The sequence below is a fragment of the Mastigoproctus giganteus genome, chromosome 2, assembly GCF_048544385.1.
Source record: "Mastigoproctus giganteus isolate SK-2022 chromosome 2, ASM4854438v1, whole genome shotgun sequence".
Taxonomy (NCBI): Eukaryota; Metazoa; Arthropoda; class Arachnida; order Uropygi; family Thelyphonidae; genus Mastigoproctus; species Mastigoproctus giganteus.
In genome coordinates this window covers 73,557,958-73,579,068 of record NC_143576.1, presented here as the reverse complement: position 1 = coordinate 73,579,068, position 21,111 = coordinate 73,557,958, and the positions used below count along the sequence as shown (strand labels likewise).

The 21,111-nt window shown below is 35.4% G+C and overlaps 1 protein-coding gene across 1 annotated transcript in view; it reads right to left on the bottom strand.

Moving 5' to 3' along the window:
* The window catches only part of LOC150089342 (SURP and G-patch domain-containing protein 1-like), a 306,779-nt gene that overhangs the window by 57,782 nt on the left and 227,886 nt on the right, over window positions 1-21,111 (bottom strand). The window contains exons 10-11 of the mRNA XM_090368518.1: window positions 13,733-13,985; window positions 5,045-5,174 (exon numbers count right to left, since the gene is read on the bottom strand). Of these exons, the coding sequence (XP_090224644.1) occupies window positions 5,045-5,174; window positions 13,733-13,985 (383 nt within the window). The remainder of the gene's footprint in view (window positions 1-5,044; window positions 5,175-13,732; window positions 13,986-21,111) is intronic.

Genomic DNA, 21,111 nt, shown 5'->3' with positions numbered 1-21,111 from the left:
GCAGTACTGTGCGCTTTGAAAGCTTTAAAGCTAGCAGAGGTTGGTTCAAGTGTTTCAAAAAAAGGGCGAATATCAAATGGCATGAAGGTGGTATCCTCCATGCCATTTGATATTAAAATTATCCTCCATGCCATTTGTTAAAAAGGCATGGAGGATATATGAAAGATAGGCTCACTCTCCTGTTGGGTGCTAATGCCTGTTCAGATTTTAAGCTGAAGCTTTTGCTTGTGTATCACTCTAACACCTCCCCCCACCCCAGAGCAGGAGTGGCCAACTTAATTTGTGATGCGATCTACTTTTTTCCTTCAAAATGTGCTGCGATCTACCCTCTCAAAAATTTCATTGCACAAGGTGCACAAATAGAGGGATGACTGTACATTTAAAATTCACCATGATCGACTGAAATTAAATCCGTGATTGACTCGTTGGCCACCCCTGCCCTAGAGTATTTAAACAACAAAGGCATGCTGGGAGTGTTCTGGTGCAGTAACAAGAATTCCTGGGCTACAGGCCTTCTTGACTGAGTGGGTGCTTGAAGTTTTCTGTCCTTCAGTGAAGAGTTATCTTTAGAAAAATAAGCTTCCTGTGAAGGCACTGCTCCTACTGGATAATGCACCAGCCATGATCCCAACCTTGTTCGATCTCTTGAGGCACAATCTGACTTTGTTCAAGTCAAATTTTTGCAACCCGACACCACTCCTCTTCTTCAACCAATAGACCAGCAAGTGATTGCAAACTTCAAGAAAATCTATACAACGAAAATGTTCGCAAGTTGCTTTGCAAGGATTTTTGGAGGTCGAAGTTCAACATGCTGGACTGTGTGAGGCTGATTGTAAGTTCTTTGATTGATGTTTGCACCAGGTGCAAACATCAATCGAAGCTTTGAAAAACATCTGGCCTTTAATTATCCATAACACTGACAGATTTGAAGATGGTGCTTTGACAAATGACACTGTCACTCTTGGTAAATTAATGGGTCTGGAGGTTAGCAAAGAGGATGTGGAGGACCTTACTGACGCTCATGGGCGTGAGCTAACAACAAAGATGCTACAAGAGTTGGAGAAACTTACGGAGAGTGACACTGGAATGGAAGAGGAAGAAAAGGACACTCACAAAGTGTCAGGTGAAGATTATCATTTCTCGTTAGGAGCATTTAAGAGAAGTAGTAAAAAAACATCCTGACATTAAAAACGCTGAACTCAAATGTGCAAAATGAAAGACGAAGTCATTTCTTACTTCAGGAAGCTACAAAAAAGTCATAAAAAACAGTCCACTTTGGACAGTTTCTTTGCCAGTAACAACAAAAGACTGAAAAGACACCTGACGCTTGATATAGTCCAACCACCACTATGCCACCACTGATTTCATCAGCTCTGCACTTCAAGTCTAAGGTAAATGCTAATTTATTGTTTATTTTTTATTTTAAGATGTTTTATGATTATTTATTAAATAATCTTTATAAATACAAATTGTTAATGTAAAAATGAAGTGTAATGTGTAAGAAATACCTATTTCATGTGTTGTTGGGGAAGGGATTACAGGAAATCAATGGATTATTGATTTCAACTTACAATATTTTCAACATACAATGGGTTTTGTGGAACAAATTACCATCGGATGTTGGGACCCACTGTATATATTCAGATGGATAGGCATGCTAAAGCACATTACAAGGTTGAAAAGAAATCCTTGTTAACAGTAACAAGAATTTTTGGTAAAATTAAAAAAAAAAAAAATCATATTGAACCATATTTGTCCACTTAATATCCATGGTAATAGTATCAATGACAATGAAATGGTTGTTGATAAGCTGAATAAATATTCTGCATCCACATTCACATCTCAGGAAGTTTTTAGAGTTCATGATACCAGTTAATTGGGAGCTGAATAATTGTATAACTGAGTAGGGACTAGAAGCCAAGTTATTACAACTAAAAGTGAACAAGGCAGCAGGACTAACAAATCTATCCAATATACTGAAGGAAGCAGCAAAGATGTAAACAAACCTTTAGCTGTTACAGTGAGAGAATCCTTGGGTTCAGGAGACGTCATATATACACAAGTATTAGAGATGTGTCTTATTCTCTTATTCAAAAGGTGGCTTCAAGGGCAAAATGAATAATTACGGATCTGCCAGTTTAACTTAAGTCTAGGATTCCTTAGTTAACGATCCAATATAATATCCAATATCTGCACAGGTATGGAATTATAATGGAATTACAGCATAGCATTTTTAAGGGCAGGCTGCATTTGACTGAATAGAGGGAACAAGTTTTACATTATTTACTTAAACTTCAGTAAAGCCTTTTATACAGTTCCACACGAATAATTATTCATAAATTGGAGCAAATGTGGTATTAAAAGCAAGTTACAACTATAGATAAAGTGATGATTAAGTGGCAAGAGATGAAGAGCACCTATAAGCAGCCACTGCTATAAAGGACTAAATGTTATGTATGGCCTCCAACAGGTGTTTGGAGGCCATAGCCCTTTACCATTTCTAATATTCATTAATGATAATGATCTAGGCAATTCAAGATTAATGTTTAAATTCTAATAATAAGGAGTAGAACAATTAATAGTAATAATCAGGGTATGCTACTTCCAGAAAATTTAGATAAATTAATTTGATGAGCTCATTAATGGCAGCTAAGTTTTAATACTGGAAAATGCAATACCTTGCATATCTGGGCAGTAATCACAGAGTACCGTACTACTTGTGCAGCAGCAGGGCCAACTTTTGGTGTTCATAGGCTACAGCCCAATGTACTTTTCATTCCGAGGCCTCACTACATCATATCACACACATTAAAAAGCCCTTGTGGTGAAGCTAAATTTTTTGTTTTTTTTAAATTAAATTTGAAAGCATTTCTATAAATTTCGTTTTGAAGTTATTTCCACAATACTTATTCCACTCCTAGGTTACAATACAAGCTTTGAAGACAAATGGCTTTGCTAACAGAAAAAGCTGAAGAAAGAATTTATCTTAGAAATTTGTGTTTAAAAATGTGTGTAGAATTTTATTGTTAGAATCTATATGAATTATATATATTTTTGGTTCACTTCTTTTCTGGCCCTAAAAACTTCATAGGCTTTTGCACAGTGTTTAATGGAATAGATGGGCTATCACCAAACTCAAGATTGTGAAAAATGAAAGGGAGTAAATATACAATCTGAAATATAAAGTTTTCTGAACAGTGCAGTCATGTCTGCACCATTCAGAAAGATAGTGACAGAACCCTTCACTAGATTCTGTTAATGATATACAGGAACTTCGCCAGCAGAGATAATGTGAGTAATTATTCCATTATATAAGCAATGGTCAGGTCACATCTTGAATATCGCACAGAGGCTAGCAGACGTCATCTCAGGAAAGATATAGACCTGTTGGGAAGTGTACAGAGAAAAGAAATGAGATTGGAGAGGGGTTATTCTTATCAACAGAGATTTGAGTTTCATAAGCTGCAGTGTTTGGAAACCAGGCATCTGCAGAGCAACCCAATGGAGGTGTTTACGGCCATGAGGTGTGAGTAAACTCTATTCCAAGGGAATTTTTAAACCTATTGTGTGACATACACAAATGGGCATAAAACTTTTCAGAGGGATAGCTGTAGAATGAATAGTAGAAAATTTCTCTAGTTTACTTAAACCTCTCAAGGCCCTATACACATACACAAAGCAGCATAAAACTTAAATGAGAGGGGATAGCTGTACACTGGATATTAGGATATTTTTTAGTTAAAAGCATGGTTGACTGTCAGAATGAACTTCCACCTTGTGGAGGTTGGAACTTTATCTAAATTTAAGAAGGGAGTGGATATTTGATATTGGACAATTTTTTTTTTTTTTTTTTTTTTTTTCATTCACTTATTATTAAATAAGAAAATGAAATGGTGAAAGCAACACTGGCTATGTTATTTTATTTTTTAAATTCGATTTGCATATACAGCCAGGCCTCACAAAACGCAAGTTCGATTAACGAGTTTTTCAGTTACTGCTATTTGAAAAAAAATTATACCACTTTTCGCTTTACACGATGCAAATTTCCAGTTAATGCGATCTTTTTTTTTTTTTTTTTTTTTTGTGATAGTTGAAAAAGATTTGAATCACGCATTAAGCTTACTGCACATCAGACGGGCAATATCATAGAATTTCTCAAAACCAGAAATACCTGTTTAACCAGATATGGCATCAGGTAAAATTTTCTTCTTTGTTTTGGAGACAAAAAAAAAAAAAAAAAAAAAAACTGAAATGGCATTTGATGACAAACAATAAAGAGTAATATGATGGAACATCTTTTTGTGATTTTTCAATTGGCTTTCCAAAAGTGTTTCCAAGACTGGGAAAATCATTAGGCTAAGTGTTCATTTTGGAAGGCCATTATTTCAGAGGGGATTAAGCTGCCCACCTAAAGGATGAGCCTATAAATATAGGCTCATCCTTTAGGTTTATGAAGCCTTTAAAATTAACATGGTAATCTCCTAAATAAATGGCTTATAAATGCAGTGCAATTCAGTTTAAGTCTACATCTTTATTATTATGTTTGTATATTATTAATTCTATCATAGTAAATAAAAAAATTTCTATATATATTTGTATGGCAACTGCCATAGGGATTACAGCTTCATTGTAACTTTTATTCTGTAGCATAATAGTCGGATCTAGTCCGACTATTATGCTACAGAATAATAATCGGACTAGATCTCACAACATGTATTGTATTCCAGTATGACATGTGCTTTGTTAATTAATTACTCATAAAATTTATTCTCTATATAATCAGTGGTATATATATAACATTGTAGGATTGTACTGGTGTACCACAAAAGGGGGAGGGGAAAAGAAGTTATTTTTAATTGAAGCACTTGTTATATATGCTGCATTAGGCAGTTACAATAAAACTGAAAAATGAGGAAGTAAATAATAACATGCATACCAAAAAATGTCTATTTTCATCAGAAGAACTGCACAACTATAAAGAATAAAATGAAAGGCAGGTATCAACATAATTAATATTATTTAGGTTATAAGATTGTAGTCATACCAGAGGATTGGGCCTAAATCGATATGCCAACATCATTCTCTTCCGGTATGCTTCATATTCATCGTCTCCTGCACTGACATCATCTGGTCTTCCTTGTCCAAAACCAGCATTTTCTACAGGAGGTGTTGCTCTAAAAACAAGTTTTTTTTAAAATTTTTTCTTTATATTTTCCTGTAATTTCACTTAAACCTTAACCAGACATGTTGATAGTAAATCTCTCTCTCTCTCTCTCTCTCTCTCTCTCTCTCTCTCTCTCTCTCTCTCTCTCTCACCCCCCCCCCCCCAATAAATAAAACAAAGTACAGGTAACCCTCGTATAACAAAGTAGTTAGATTCCTATAAAACTTTGTGCAAAAATAGTGCAAAATCATGTTATAAGGGACTAAGAACCGGTACAAAAAGGGGGGGTTACATTCAAAGATCTAACAAAAATACATCATTTCGTTCACAAAACTGACAAAAATACACCATTCTAGATTTCTTCTGCTCTCTTTGAAGAATCATTAATCTGGATTTGTTTGCTTCTGCTTGATAGATCTTTGTAATTTCATCATATGGAATTAAGCATTTTTGAAACTCCCTTTTGAACTTTGGTCTCCTTTCAGTCAAAGTATCTGAATCCAAAAATAAGATTCTAATTGCTCGGCTAACTTTACACCTTTCCGTATACTTTTTAGTGTAAAATTTGGAAGTTCAGAATTTGTCTGCGCTATCATTTTCTGAATTAATTTTATTTGCCTCCGATGCCATTTCCACCAAATCCACTTTGCCAGCCTCTTTTTCTAACAGTAATTCTTGACTGTCTTCAGTAATCATATCTTGTTTTTTTTTTTTTAGGAGTACTACCTACTAAGGCTATGTTGCTCTGTGTGTTCAAACTCCGTGTGTTCTGAGGTAGATTTTCAATTTTTCTGGACGAAAAATCAGCGTTTCCGGGAGAAAAAACCATGCTACCATCGCTTGAAACCGACTAACTCAGCCATGTTTTGAAAAGGATCCATAAAAATTCCTCCCATCATCAATGGGATTTGAACTTAGGTCTTTTCCACCCGGTGTGGGGGATGACGGCGATTCCACCAACTGTGCTACCCACGAGGGCTTCAGTAGTCATATCATCAAAACCTTCTCCCTCCTACCAACTTAGCACGTTCTACTATCACATCGATTCCATTGTCTGTTGGTTAGACCATATTTCCCGAATGAACTAACTCTGGCCATACATTTTGTCAACACACATTTAATGTTGACAGTTTTACTTCTTCGAGCGATAAAGCTACGATTCTGATACAGTTGAAATATGTTTCCATGTCTCCATCACTTCAATTCGGAATCATTTTTTTCCAAAATCCATTGTAATGATTTTCTGATGCAATGAGTTTCAAAGGCTTTGATCTAATTAAAGAAGTTGTACTAAGTTGCAGGAATATTATTTCAAAGTTTGGATGACTTAAATCTTTTGGATGGCCTGGCATGTTATCCAATAGTAATAAAACTTTGAAATCTAGATTTTTCAACAAGCACAAGTTCAATAGCACAGAACCTAGCATGGGGATTACCCAATATGTTTTGTATAATGATTAGCAAGCCAAAAGTGGGGATTCACAAAAGAGAATGGAAATGTTTAAAAATTACATCCAACATAATAGCAGAGTTTTCCCCTGCACAAAAGCTCAAAAATACTGTGTTATGCAAAGCTGGAACAATTCTTTAACCGTGTTAGAGCAAAAACCTTGTTATATAAGTGCTGTGCGAGGATTGCTGCACTTTATCAATCATGTTAGAGCAAAATCGTGTTGTAGAAGTACAGTGTTATATGGGGGTTGCCTGTACATAAAAAAAGTTTACTTCAATATAGTATGTAAAATACTTCCATATAATACTCTCCAGAAATTAAAACGAAAAAAATCGAAAAACTTACATGAGTAAAAAATAATTAAAAACCGATTTAACGCAATTAAAAATAATCTAATGAAAATATTCAAAACAATTTTCCTTCCTGAAGCTGACAACTCTTTTCGATCGTATGTCATGATCACAGAAATGAAAATTACCGAATAGGGTTGAACATGAAACTTAAATAGTGATTATTTGTCTTCACGCATGTGCGTAAAGGTCCACGCATTGGAGGTCAAATACGGCCGACGAACATTAACAGAATTCTCGTGTATAATTACGTTGGACATTAAGTATTTTGGGTTCGTTAAATAAAAAAGTATGTTTTTCATTAATGGCATGAAAAGCTAATTCTGACGCTGCTGAACGAGAGCACGAACTGAAGCTTCATGTTGATTTACACGAATATTCAGAGAAAAACACTGCAAGAAATGTTGTATACCAGGTCATTAATTTGTGTTGTGAACGCGGAAAGAACCGAGCGATTGTTCAGTATAGTGTGTAATTTCCGTATTGGCCTGGCCACAATTTTAAATTTGGTATCTTAAAAGAATTTATTAAGCTGTTTGTGCCACTGTTCAACATATGGGACAGAAATAAAGTATTTTTTGATATTACTATTGTTGGTTGGTGAAGTATTTTGTATCCTATCCTTAGCCTGTACCCTAATTTGGTTTATTGTGGCAAGAGGATAACCCCAGTTTAAGAACCTGCTAGTTAATATTTGTATTTCTGAGCCCAAAGCAGATTCCGTCGTTGAATATTTATAGGCATCTAGAAATTGATTAAAGATAATCGATCTTTTGTAGGTGAACGAGTGATAGCTATTATAATGTAGAAGCATACCGGTGTTTGTGGGTTTTCGATAGATGCTAAATTGGATCTTATTCAAGTCCCGAGTAAGCGTGAAATTTAGAAAGTTTAATGACTTTGTATCCGTATCTTCTCTTTCCAATGTAAATTTGAGTCTAGAATAAATATTATTAAACGAATGTAAAATGTCTTGGATAGTACTATTACTATCAGTAATAACTAGAACATCATCTAAATATCTCCCATAGTATGTGATATGGGGTTGAAAAGGGGTCAAATGTATATGCTCAATCATTGAGAGATAGATCTCTGACATTTAAGCTGCTCAGGCTCAAACCCATTGGTAATCCAAAAATTTGTTTGTACGCCTCGTCTCGAAAGGTAATATAGTTGGCCTCAACTAACAGTTTAATTAAGTGAAAAATTTCCTTAATAGGTAGCTTAGTATAATTAATCGGTATCGAGTTATTATTTAACACATCCCAAATAATATCTAATGTGTATTCAATGTTTACATTCATATATATGAATGTAAATGTTGCCACTCTTTTTTGGCAGGTAAAGTTGCACAAAATGGGACATTCAATTAGCTCCATTGTCTCTTATAAAAATTCAGCTTTTTCATCACTCACAACATATTTATATGGGATTATTAAACCTTTACGTCTGACACTAGCATTTAGTATAAAGAATTTGGATATGCTGTTTAATCAGTTAAAAGAGAAAAAGCTAAATACAGATGATAAATTATTTTCCCTAGATGTAGTTTCTCTGTACACGAATATACATGTCAAGTATGCTTTAGACCCAATGTGGGATCTAATTAATGATAATTCTGTAATTTTAAATAAGACTAATTTACCAAAAACTGAAATATTTCACCTAATCAAGCCAATTATATTTATTTCCAATCCAAAATTTGGATTACCAATATTTACAAATATTTGGATTACCAATGGGTCTTAGCCTGAGTGGACTAGTTGCTGAAATTTATTTTAATAAAATTGAAAAGTTATATTTAAGACCATTTCTTCCAAGTCTAACATTTCATGGTAGATACTTGGATGATATCTTAATCATAACGAAGGATGATATAGTAAATAAGGTTTTGGACCTATTTAATAAGATACTAGCCTCAATTTTACTTTAGAAATGGAAAATCCACAGATGAAAAGGCTATAAACTTCCTAAATTTTACTTTAACTAGAGTAAAATGAGAACATATATTTTCAATAGGAGACCGACAAATACTGGCAAATTCTTACTCTGTTCTACTATTCTTACTCTATCATCTGTTCACATATAAACGGCGTATTATTTTTAATCAGTTTTATAAATGTTTGTAGGCTGTATACTATCTCAGACTCATGGATTTTCATACACATTTGCGAATTCACACATTGGTTTAGTAAAAAATAATCTCATATCAGGTAGTCGATAGATTTAAATATAAAAAAGGGTGGGTATCATTTGCGAAAAATACTTTACTTCTTGTGAGCACGGAGTGTATACGAATAAGTTTGGTCCCTTATAAGAAGTGCAGACAATTTTATGATTTTAGATATTTTAATCTATGTTTTTTAAGGATAAACCCGACAACTGTTTTCAGCATGTTAACACGCAATATTGGTTTTGGTTTTTTGGGGGTGTTGATGGATGTCGCCTTCTGGCTTTTTCTGATGCATTATGCTGGGGATGAGAATTGAATGCATGACAATCTTTTAATAAGTATTTATTTATATAATTTTAATGTAATTTTCGTAATTGATTTTATTCATGTTGTGTCTGCAGTAATATTAAATATGGGACATTTATTCGTATAATTACATAATTCTTCCAACACGAGTGTTGAGAGAATTGTGATCCTACATAAAGGTATGAGGTTTCCTTTTATAGTTGAAAATTATAAAATGTGTCCACAATTTAGAAACACTTATAACGGATGGTGCACTTATAGAAGATTTGTAATGCACTTTAAAATGTTTTTTGAAACAACCTTAAAATTCTATGGGGCCCATGCACATATATTTACATACCCATAAAATGATTATGAAACACCCAGACAATATCACAACTTAACAAATCCATGTTGTCTGCAGTATATATGCATTTCTGTCTACACGATCCTGCAGTATGACTTTAAACAGTGACTATTATTTTCCGTGGATCAGAAGTTAAGCTGGTCTAAAATTACCCACATCACATTTTGATTCCTCTTAGTAAACCTGGGATAAATTCGCATCTCTACAGTCCACAGGAACCACACTGCATCCAAGGATGCTCACATAATTATTAAGAGGTCGGCTATATGTTTGCCGACCTCTTTTTCTGCTTCCATTAATACAACTGGATAGATACCATCCACCCAAGGTGCCTTTTTTATGTTTAGTTTTAAGGATTTCCCTTCCACTTTCCTCACAGTTATCATAACATCATTTACCTCCCTGATAAAGTTACATAAACTTCAGGCATCCCCAAAAAGGAAAAAAAAAAAAAAAAAAAAATACCTCTTTTGTGAATATAATGTCCAATACCTGTTCAAATTATCAGCAATCTGAGCAGGATCATCCACAGTGAAACCACTGACAAGTAAACCAAAGTGATTCAACCCTGTTTCTATTGTTAATGTAAGTAAATAAGTCTTTGCTGTTTTTTTTTTTTTTTTTGCATTCTTTGCCAGAGACTTCTCGCAACATGCCGTAGCTTTCTTAAGCTCCTTTGTGACTTGAACAGAAGTCTATTGTAGATATAAACACTAGTTAATATCTATAATAGACTTCTGTATCATCTTACAATTTATATGCATCTCATGCATTTTTTTTTCTCTGCCACTAGCTCATTAGTTCACCTGATATCCATTTACATCTAAACTTTGAGCAGCATTTTAGTTGGTCGAAAAGCCTAGCAGCTTCTACAGTTATGTCCCTGAGTGCTTTCCATTTAGATCTTGCTATTGGTAATGTCATCAGTAGTTCCCACTGCATGGAATTTAAAAACTGTGAGACTGCTGTACTCACTTCATGAAAACAAAAGCCATTTTAAAAAACAAAACTTCAAAAAGAACCAAAACAAAATTAAATCCTTTGCTCTTGAAGGTAGTCAAATCTTTAAAGTAAATCCCACATCAATACACTGTGATCACTGCCGCCTAGTGGTGCTTTAGCTTCTTAATACATGTTGAATTGCTGCTGATAATCAGATCAAGAGTATTACTTTCTCTTTTTCTCTTGTTTCCTCTTTAAAAAGCTGCTATAGAAAATGGTCATCCAATAAATCCAAAAAATTCTTGCTACCATGGAGTGACCAACCCACAAGTTCCAGTCAATGTTTGATAAGTTAAAATACCCCTTTTTAAGACATTCTTATTTACTGGTTGTTTGTTGTTTGGTTTTTTAAGGAGCATTAGCAACTAAAGCCATATTGCTCCGGGTCATGCGGTGGTCATTCCCTGACCTTTCCGCATCCTCCGTATTTGGTGGTGACGGGCTCGAACCCCGGTTTAATCAAGGAGCGTGTGCTACGCACTGCTGCTCCTTCCCACCTGGCTATGGAGGCGCTCTTATTTACTGACCCTCTCTATTTCTTTGTATAGTTGTTTGTTATACTCGCAGTAATTAGTCCTATAACACACTTCTACTCACATTTTTATTTTCCAAGTGCTTATGTCATGCCAAGGGGATTCAGTGCCTTAGATTTAATATGCTTCTTAACTAAGAGCATAATCCCCCTTTCTGTGTTATCTTTCTTTCTATATACACTGTGCTCCCCACATTCAAACTCTGCATCCGTTATATCTGAGTTACACTACAGCTTTGATATCACCACAATATCTGCATTTGAAGACTTGACCAGTAATTCAAATTCAAATTTATTTACTATATTCCAATGAAATGTATGTATGTATACTTGCATGTACACCAATACACCAAGAAACTGATGCATATACACCAATACACAAAGAAACTGATGCATTTTTTTTTTTTTTTTTTTTATGTAAACCCCATACACGAGAGGTATCAGAACCTATAGTACTTAGTACCGTGCTTGGGTTGGAGGTTGAGAAGATGAAAGAAGATATTTGTTGATATTGGACTTGAACTTCTGTAGACTGTAATTTTCAGGAAATACGTACGAAGGAAGGTTGTTTCAGAAAATGGCAGTTGAATGAATAAACAAGGAAGATGAAAAGTTGGTTCTGCGAGTTTGAAGTTGGATAGTAAATGGATGTTGGCTGGTGGCTGCACATGTTCGGACTGTTTCGAAAGAGGGAGCAGGAATTATTGAAGCCAAGTCAGAAGAACAGTGCCCATGGAAATATCTGTAGAAGAGGCATACGTCTATGAGACAGCCAGTGGAGAGACTTTGTTAGAGATGAATCATTAATTAACCTAACTGCCCTCTTCTGAATGGAATCAAGAAGCATGAGAGAGGTTTTGGGGGGCACCACCCCAGATGTGGGAACAATATTCCATGGTAGGGCGGATTTGAGATTTGTTCAGAGTGAACAGCTGTTTGGAAGAAAAGTAATGCCGAGAGCGAAAGAGAAAACCAAGTTTTTTAGATGAAGAGGAAGCAATATTTGTAATGAGCTTGTGCCAAGAGATTAGAAGTCAGGGTAATCCCCAAAAGTGATATATCATTTTGCCTAGAAATCGGAGTGTCACCAAAGATAAGCATAGGAGCAGAAGAATCCTTTTTGCAAGATATAAGACAAGACTGAGTTTTAGAAGGATTGAAATAAACTAAGTTGTCTTTGCCCCACTGGAGAATTACCTGAAGATCCACAATACTTGCATGCACACCAATACACCAAGACCAATGTATACTTGCATGTACATCAATACACCAAGAAACTGATGCATGTATACTTGCAAGCAAGCCTTGAAATTCCTAACACCTTGTTTTCCAGGCTATTCCAATAGAAGTAGTGCAAGAATCACTTCCATCCCTGCCTGTAGCTGCTGTTATCTATTTGCTCATGTATTTCCCCCCCCCCCCATTCGGCAGTTTTCCAACCCACCAAAGACTGCCTTGATATTATCAGAACTAGAACCTATGGTCAGTTGCTAACATGTTAAAATTTTGTGGCACAATGTAATGCTGCAGCACACCAGATGGGAATGTGTGTGTATAGGCAAAATGATTTCAGCTATGTACATTTGGTTTGCTGAAATCTTTGAAAGTTTTACTGCTTACCTTTGATATGACCTGATATGGACATTTCTAATTTCTATAACATCTGATAACCAATACTGCTCAATTTCTGGCATGTCATGGTATGGTATGGTATGTTTGCCAACCGGTTTCTTTCCGCATCACTGCATAGCATTCTTTTATGAGCAAGGTGAATATCTGGAATAGTTCCAGAAAGAGATACAATGTCTGCTCATTATAACCATGCAGTCAGAGAATGGATAGAGTTTACGAACGATTGGAAGGTGAGGACCATGTCACTGACTGCAGTATAAGTACGTAATGTTGTGAACCTTTAACACAAAATTGTCACTTCTGCAGTAAGACCACACCTCAAACAATCATTTGCATCACTGTGTTCATGTGAAGTGTGTATATTGAACATACATATTTTATAATAATTCCCTACAGTTGTTTGAATGGGCAAGTTTTTCCAGGAATAAATTTCTTGCATTAGTCAACACAGAGGCATATTAACTAATCTTAGAGATAAAACTTAGAAAAAACAGCAGTAGAAACATCTACTTTTAATCTTCAACAAGGCAGTGAATTTTATTACCAGAACAAATTTTTCTCACTATAAATTTCAATCAATAAGCTGTACTAATTATTCACTAAATAAGTCACTTTGTTCTTGATATTAACTTATGGAATACTCTATAGTAAAAATGATAATGCAGAATAAACATATTTATTCTGCATTATCAGCTTAATCATAATTAATTTATAAATTCTTTCAATATGATGAGACGTAATTTAATTTTAACACTATTCATTACAACCACTTACTTATTGACAGGAGCAATGATGCCGGATCCATCTGCCCCCAATCCTTGTCCTTCTGTCCAACCTAATTTCTGTAACATCTGATAACCAATGTTGTCTGATTTCAGCTTAAAATCTTTATAATCAGAAAGATCTGGGGCACGTCCTTCTTTCACAGCTTCCCATTTTTCCATAAACTTTTCTAATTCTTCAGGAGGCAAAAAATCTCCAATATGATGCTTACCCCGGGCACTCTCAGTTAACTGGTCAGCCCAAACTATAATAACAAAATATTTTTTTTTGTATAAAAATAGAATATTACTCTAAAATTACTATGGTCAATTAACAAACAATTATGTTATCAAAGATAAAAACTATACATCTCATCACTGAAAGAAGTGTCAAAGAAAGACAACTGATATCTTAGCATGAAAATACAGTAATACCTCAGCTTATGAAATAGATGTGTTCCAGAACTTTTGTTCATAAAAAGAAACTTTGTTATCAGAAGTAGAAATACCATAGCAGAAATATGGATATATTCCTACACTAAAAAAATAACTCTGTTGTTAACATCCTCTCTGGAGGAACATCTTTGTTATTTTCTGAACTTTGCTTGTTGCTTTGTTAACTCTCAGAGTTCCTCATTTGTTAGTCTCACATTCTACTCTATCACATTCTTTAACATTAGGCCACACAGGGCCGTGCAAAGATATTTGAGGGCCAGGATGCAAAAGGGATTAAGGGGCCTTGCTTAATTATGTCAAGACTTTGATGGCTCCCTCGACTGGGGGGGGGGGCTGGTTGTTATTTGGTTTTTTAGGAGCATTAGCAACTAAGGCCATATTGCTCCGGGATATGCAGTGGTCATTCCCTGACCTTTCCGCTTCCTCTGTATTTGGTGGTGACGGGCTCGAACCCCGGTCTAATCAAGAAGCGTGTGCTACGCACTGCTGCTCCTTCCCACCTGGCTATGGAGGTGCCCAGGGTGCTGGTGCGGTGCATCCAAAGCACTCCCTCATTTGCATGGCCCTGGGGCCACACCTGTCTCCAAACATCATGAAAACACTTATCTGTCACTTCATTACAGGTCTCTCTAATATTGCTTTCATAATGGTGTCATCTTTCCAGAAGTGTTTGATTGACTGTTTTTTACCATCATTAGCCTCAAGCAATTGGCTAAAAGTGCATCTCAGATGGTAGACTTTAAAGGCTGCTATAATGCCCTAGTCCACTGATTGTAGCAGATAAGTTGTGTTTGGAGGGTAAAAAACATCTCTACGACAGGAATACATGTTTGAAGTGTGCCAAGGTTTGAAGGATGGCTGGAGGTATTTTCCAGTAGCAAAAGTGCCTTGGATTCGAAATTTTGTTATGGACAGCAGGACAAAAACAGTTGACAAACCAATCAGTAAATTAGGTTTGGACAATCCCTTCATAGCTTGAGGCCTTCCAGAATGGTAAAGTAAACAAGCACTGGTTTAACTTCATATCCCCCAGATGCATTTGTGCCCAGCAGCAGCAGTGTTAATCGGTCTTTGGCTGCTTTAAATCCAGCTCTTTCCTTATCTTGGGAGATGAAAGTTTTGGAAGGCAAGCGTTTCTAGAATAGCCTGCTTTAATTCACACTGAATACCAAATTTGGCAGGTATCTTGCTCGCTCCCCTAAGGGTTGCAGTTTAGCAGGAAATTCTGCTGCTGCCTGGACATTGGCACTTGTGGCTTTGCCCATAAATCCAACATTATGAATCTTTGTACGGTTTTTGAATTTCTCAAACCATCTGCAAGAAGCCACAAAAGTCTCAGTGATTTCTTCAGCTTTTTGGGTCTTTAAATGGTTAAATAACTTTAATGTTTTGGTTGAATTACTGCCTAGGTGAGTGGCATATGTTGTGTCATATCATGTACCTAATTACTTAAATTTTTTCCATTTTCTTTATATTGCTACTACAGTTATGTGCAGCAAGGTCACTACAATTCTGCACAGAACCCTTATTTTTATCAGCTTGATTTAAAATTGTTTTTTTAACATTCATTGTGCCAACCACAATGACTGTGCTACATGACTTTTCTCAAGCTTCTAACCTGAGTTTTAGTTTCTAAACATATTGCTTTGCATTTTCTAGACATACTGAGCAACTTAATATTTTATTATTTTATAAAAAATATTAAAATAACTATGTAATATGTACCTACAGTTTGTATGGTACTGATGACCATAAACTACTGATCTGCATAGCATGGAGAGAAATTATGTATGTCAAAAATCCCCACTACAAACTTGTGCATGTGCTATAGTGTGTTATTTGCAAACTTTATTATAAAGGAGCTTCATTTGCAGAGGATTTGTTAATCAAGATATAACTGTATGCACCATCCTCTCCACCAGCCCTATCCAGAATATTGTTGGGAGGTTATAATTATACTTCTTAGAATTATCTACAGAACCACTACTTATAACAGTTTTAGATATTCAACCATGTTTTGTCAAAAAAAAAAAAAAATTGTTTTCATTCGGTGATAAACTCTTTCCATGTGATGCTCTGAACTCAAGCCATTTCATATGAAGCATATAAATTTAATTCATATTCATTATTTATGCTCCAAGGAGGGACCCAACACCAGCCTTATTTCTTATGGTCTGAAACAAAAGTAAAGAACAAACATTAAAACTGATCAGTGTGTCAAAGAATGGAGGGGTGAAATGGGAGGTTCCCCCCTTGGTTGATGCTGCATAAGCTTGCTTTCGTGCATCGTATGCCTCTGCTAATGCAATGATTGGCATCTCCTTCTTTAACTGATCTTAATGGGGGGTTTCTTTCACAGAAATTAACAGAAAATATAAGCTTAACAAAAATGAACTTTATGAAGTTTGATTAGAATTTGTAATCTTAAAGAATCAAAAACCACAATCAGTTACCTGCCTATTAGAGATAATTTATATTTCGTTATCCATATGATGTAAAAAAAAATAAATAAATTTGCCGATACTATCAAGGTGTTAGCTGGGTCGAAAAAAACTCCTAGCTTGGGGAGATACATAGACTAATAGATTAACAACGGTTGCAGACAAGGGAAGAAGTGATTCATGCACTACTTCTACTGGAACATACAGCAACCTGAAAAACGAGTGTGTCAGGAGTCATCATGGGACAAGCAAATACATGGGTCATGTTAGGATTACTAAAAGCAAAAATAGGTTCATGAATACTTGAATGTGCACTAATGCTAGGAATGATATAAACAAATTTGGTGAATTTAACCAACTGGGTAAGTCAATAAATGCACACATAGCAGGGATATTGGAAACATGGTGCCACTCAGACAAGTTATGCAGGATTGGAACGTGGTGAGTACAATGTGTACAGTAAGAAATGGGGGAAAAGCAGCAATTGGTGAAGAAGCATAGAATTTATGGCAGTGCAGAGAGATGATATGGGTGTCCAACTGCTACGCTTAGACATAATAGGGAATTTAACTTTCTAGATATAGAATATGACCAACCAAAAAGGGTCCAGATATTGACCAGAAGTGGTCTACGAAAATCCTCACCAAAAATGCTAAGTGTATTCTCTTCAAATTGTTTCGTCAGAATTTAAACCTAAGAACCATAAGTAGAAGTCTGATTATATTTATCACAAGAAAACTGAGGCCAGAATCGATTACTAAAATTAAGAGCTTATAACTGTTAAAATAAATCAGTATGTCATACATTACTGGCTAAATTGGGCAAAATTGACATATGGCAAAACATAACTCCCTCTATATTTAATAACCGTGATGTGATACTATCATGGTGATTTTTAAAATCTACGCATAAAAATTGGTTAAAAACAGCACTGAAGTTCTTGGAGATAAAAATTGTGTTGGCTAGTGTTACAGAGCAATTGTGCATCAATGGCCTTTTATGAAAATCTAAGTAGATAATGTTAAAATTATTCTTTGCATCCAGTTCCTTTGTGACAACTCAGCAGCTAATCAGATTTGTTAAGCATGATTCCCCCCCCCCAACAAAGCCATGCTGTGGTTGCCACCGACAACCTTATCAAGATGGACTTGTATTATTTCTTAAACTAATGATTCCATTATTTTCCCTAGCATAGAAGACGAAGTGACAAATTATAGTTATCCACTTCATCCTTTGAACCACCCCTACAAACATGGGATACATTTGCAATCTTTAGGTACTTCCCCTGAATCATCTCAACATGGCCAAAGGTTTAGCTATTTCTTTTAATTTAATTAGATAGATTCCATTGGCCACAGGTACTTTTTTTCCCCACTTTTTTGATGCAATAATTTCTCTATAATCATATTTACTGTTATTATAAAGTCAGTTAACTCCCAGTCATTATTTGATAGAGTTCTACTAACCTCATCTCTAAAAACTTTGTGTACGAAGGTATACTGACTAGTTTTTACTTACTGTAAGATTCATATCCCTTCACAATTTATAATGATAATAATTACTATCAGTGTTCTGCTCAGGGTATGTATGCATAGATAACTATTTCTCCATATTTCACTGTAATCATCCCATGCTTATGAAGGGATATGAATCTTACTGTAAGATTCATATCCCTTCACAATTTATAATGATAATAATTACTATCAGTGTTCTGCTCAGGGTATGTATGCATAGATAACTATTTCTCCATATTTCACTGTAATCATATCATGCTTCCCCCCCCCCCCCTGCTTCTAAGCCATCAGACATCCATTGTGGTCTAAATCTTGAATAATCTTTTAATAACCCCAGGGGCTCACATCTGGTGAGTATGGGCTTGGCAAACCCAGGGTCCTGAGCTGGATATTGTCATTCTTCTCTTTCTTGGCAATTCCTTTCTACGTCTCTCTCTCTCTCTCAGGGTAACTTGGGGAATTTTTTTTTTGGCTGGTGTAGCATAAGCCTCAGGCTTCCTTGCACCATTTGGCTAATAATAATAACTGGTGTTAAACACTTAGTGGAATCTAAGATTACTTCTCTAAACATATTCCAGCTAACATTTACATTTTTTAAAATTAGCTGGTACCTCCGAAAAAAAGTTTGAAAAATGCTTGAACCCATTATAATTTGTGTAAACAACAAACTGTAGTCATTTCTTTGAATAAACCCCATATGGATATGCAATGATCACTGCCACATAAAGGTTCTGTAACATGAAGATTCTTAATATATGAAGAATTACTACTAATAACTAGAGCAGCAGTAGCAACAACACTACTTTCCAATGTTGCCTCCCCAAAAGCAGAAAGCAGTAATCTAACAAATCAAGAAATGTTTTGCTACTCTGTGATTCTGCCAACCCATGAGTTCCAATCAATATCTGAAATGTTAATTTCAGATATTGAAATTCTGAAACAAAGCTATACGAGCTACTCTGCCTGTATAGCTGCTCGTTATACTATTACAATAAAACAGACAAAAAAAAAAAAAAAAAACACCATCTTTACAGAAAAAGTTGCAGATTTTTAACGAAACTGATCTGCCGATTCCAGAAATATCAAAATTGTCTCTAACACATCTCTCCACCGAAATATATACAGTATAAAATGTTTGAAATCTGATTTGAATTTTGTCATTTATCAATTTACTGAATTTTGGTTAAATTGATGAATGATCAATTTCAAATATCATACAATAATACTTATGCTATCTTAAAAATGAGTCATGTCCATTCTAAAATACTTTAATGAAACATATAATGAGCTACATACTCTTTTCACTTTCCCACAGTAGTAATCTTGCATCATGGCAGTATCCTAGCAATCTTGGTACCACTTTTCCATCAGGGATATATCCCAATAAAAATGTTCCCCTTGCTCATTACTTACATGGGAATGAAGAAAAGAATTTTCAAAGACATTTGGCAACCCAGATATCTTCATAATATTGTAGTAAAATTGACACCAGTTAACCTTCTTTCCTTCTTCCAAGAAATTTAAGCACAACTACTTTAAATAATCACCAAGCTGCTAGTTTGGTATCCTGTAGCTTTGTTTTGAATACACCATCTTTGAGTTTTCTTGAGGCCAAATGAAACTTCCTTCTTTCAGTTTTACATTTGTCAAATCAAGAAACTCTTATGTAGCAAAATCCACTTTCTTCTTCTTTATCCAGAGCCTTATCAACGTATTTCATTCATTGGTCTATGGAGTACCATTAAGTTGATGGTTAATATTAAGTCCTCAAGCAGTTCTCTTATTCCAAAGGGCTCTTCCATATGCTAGAGTTTGGAATTGTGCCTAATGACAAAGTAATATTTTGAGTAGCTTCCTCCAGATATTGACAGAGAGCTGGATTTGCTGATAGGCCTTATTGCATTGGTAGTATAGAGATGCAGAGCTATCCTAATTATCCATTTAGGTAGGCACGAGAAGTGTACAGACCAGTCAATTTTGTAACCATAATATTTGGGTTGATTACAGCTATGACTGCCTGGCAGTAAGTCTCATTCTACTAATCAATCCTGCAATTAAAGGTAATTCTTCGACAACTCCTTTGTAAAAGTACAGCTCTTGAAGGCACAAAACGTTGGGCTTTCATTGTGAATAGTTCTTGCATGTTCTTCAATCATATAAAAAACAAATAAATTTTCTGAATCTTCTCTTCATTTCTGTTTTTTAAGCTGAATTTACTGTAATATTTATTTATTAGAAATTTAACCTGTGTTAGCAATTTTATTGGGTCTCGAACTTTTTCAGTCTGGTAGTGTTTCACTTACAAGACTGAATTTTTTTTTTTTTTTTTTTTTGAGTGCTCTGCCCTTATCCCTATTTTTCCCATAAGTTCTGTTGATTTTATTGTGTGAAATGTCATAACACACATTTTTAGGAACACATTAGCATTAGTAGAGGCATTTGATGCAAGAAAGCAAGCTTATGCAGCATCAGCCAAAAAAAAAAAAAAAAAAACCCACTTCCACTTCACCCCTCTGTTCGTTCAAAATACCTGTCCAGCTGAGCCTTAAACTTATTTAGGCTATCAACCTCCACCACAAGGGATGGCAGTCTGTTCCACCAACCAACCACCCGCTGGCTAAAGGCAAATTTCCGCACGTCTATCCTACATCTGTCTTTCCTCAATTTGAATTTATGCCCTCTCAGGTGATTTTTCTGAGCTAGAGGAAGAATCCCATCAGCATTGAGCATGCTTAAACCATTCAAGGCTTTATACACCTCTATCAGATCACCTCACTGGTGCCTAGTCTCCAGACACTGTAATTTGCAAAACTTAAGCCTTTCTTCGTAAGAGCACCCCTTTGTTCCATTCACTAATCTAGAGTACTGTATACAGGCCTCCAGACCTGTATACAGTACTCTAGGTGTGGCCTGACCATTGCCTTGTACAATGGAATAATCACCTCCTTATCCCTGCTGGAAAAATTCCTGTATATCATTGA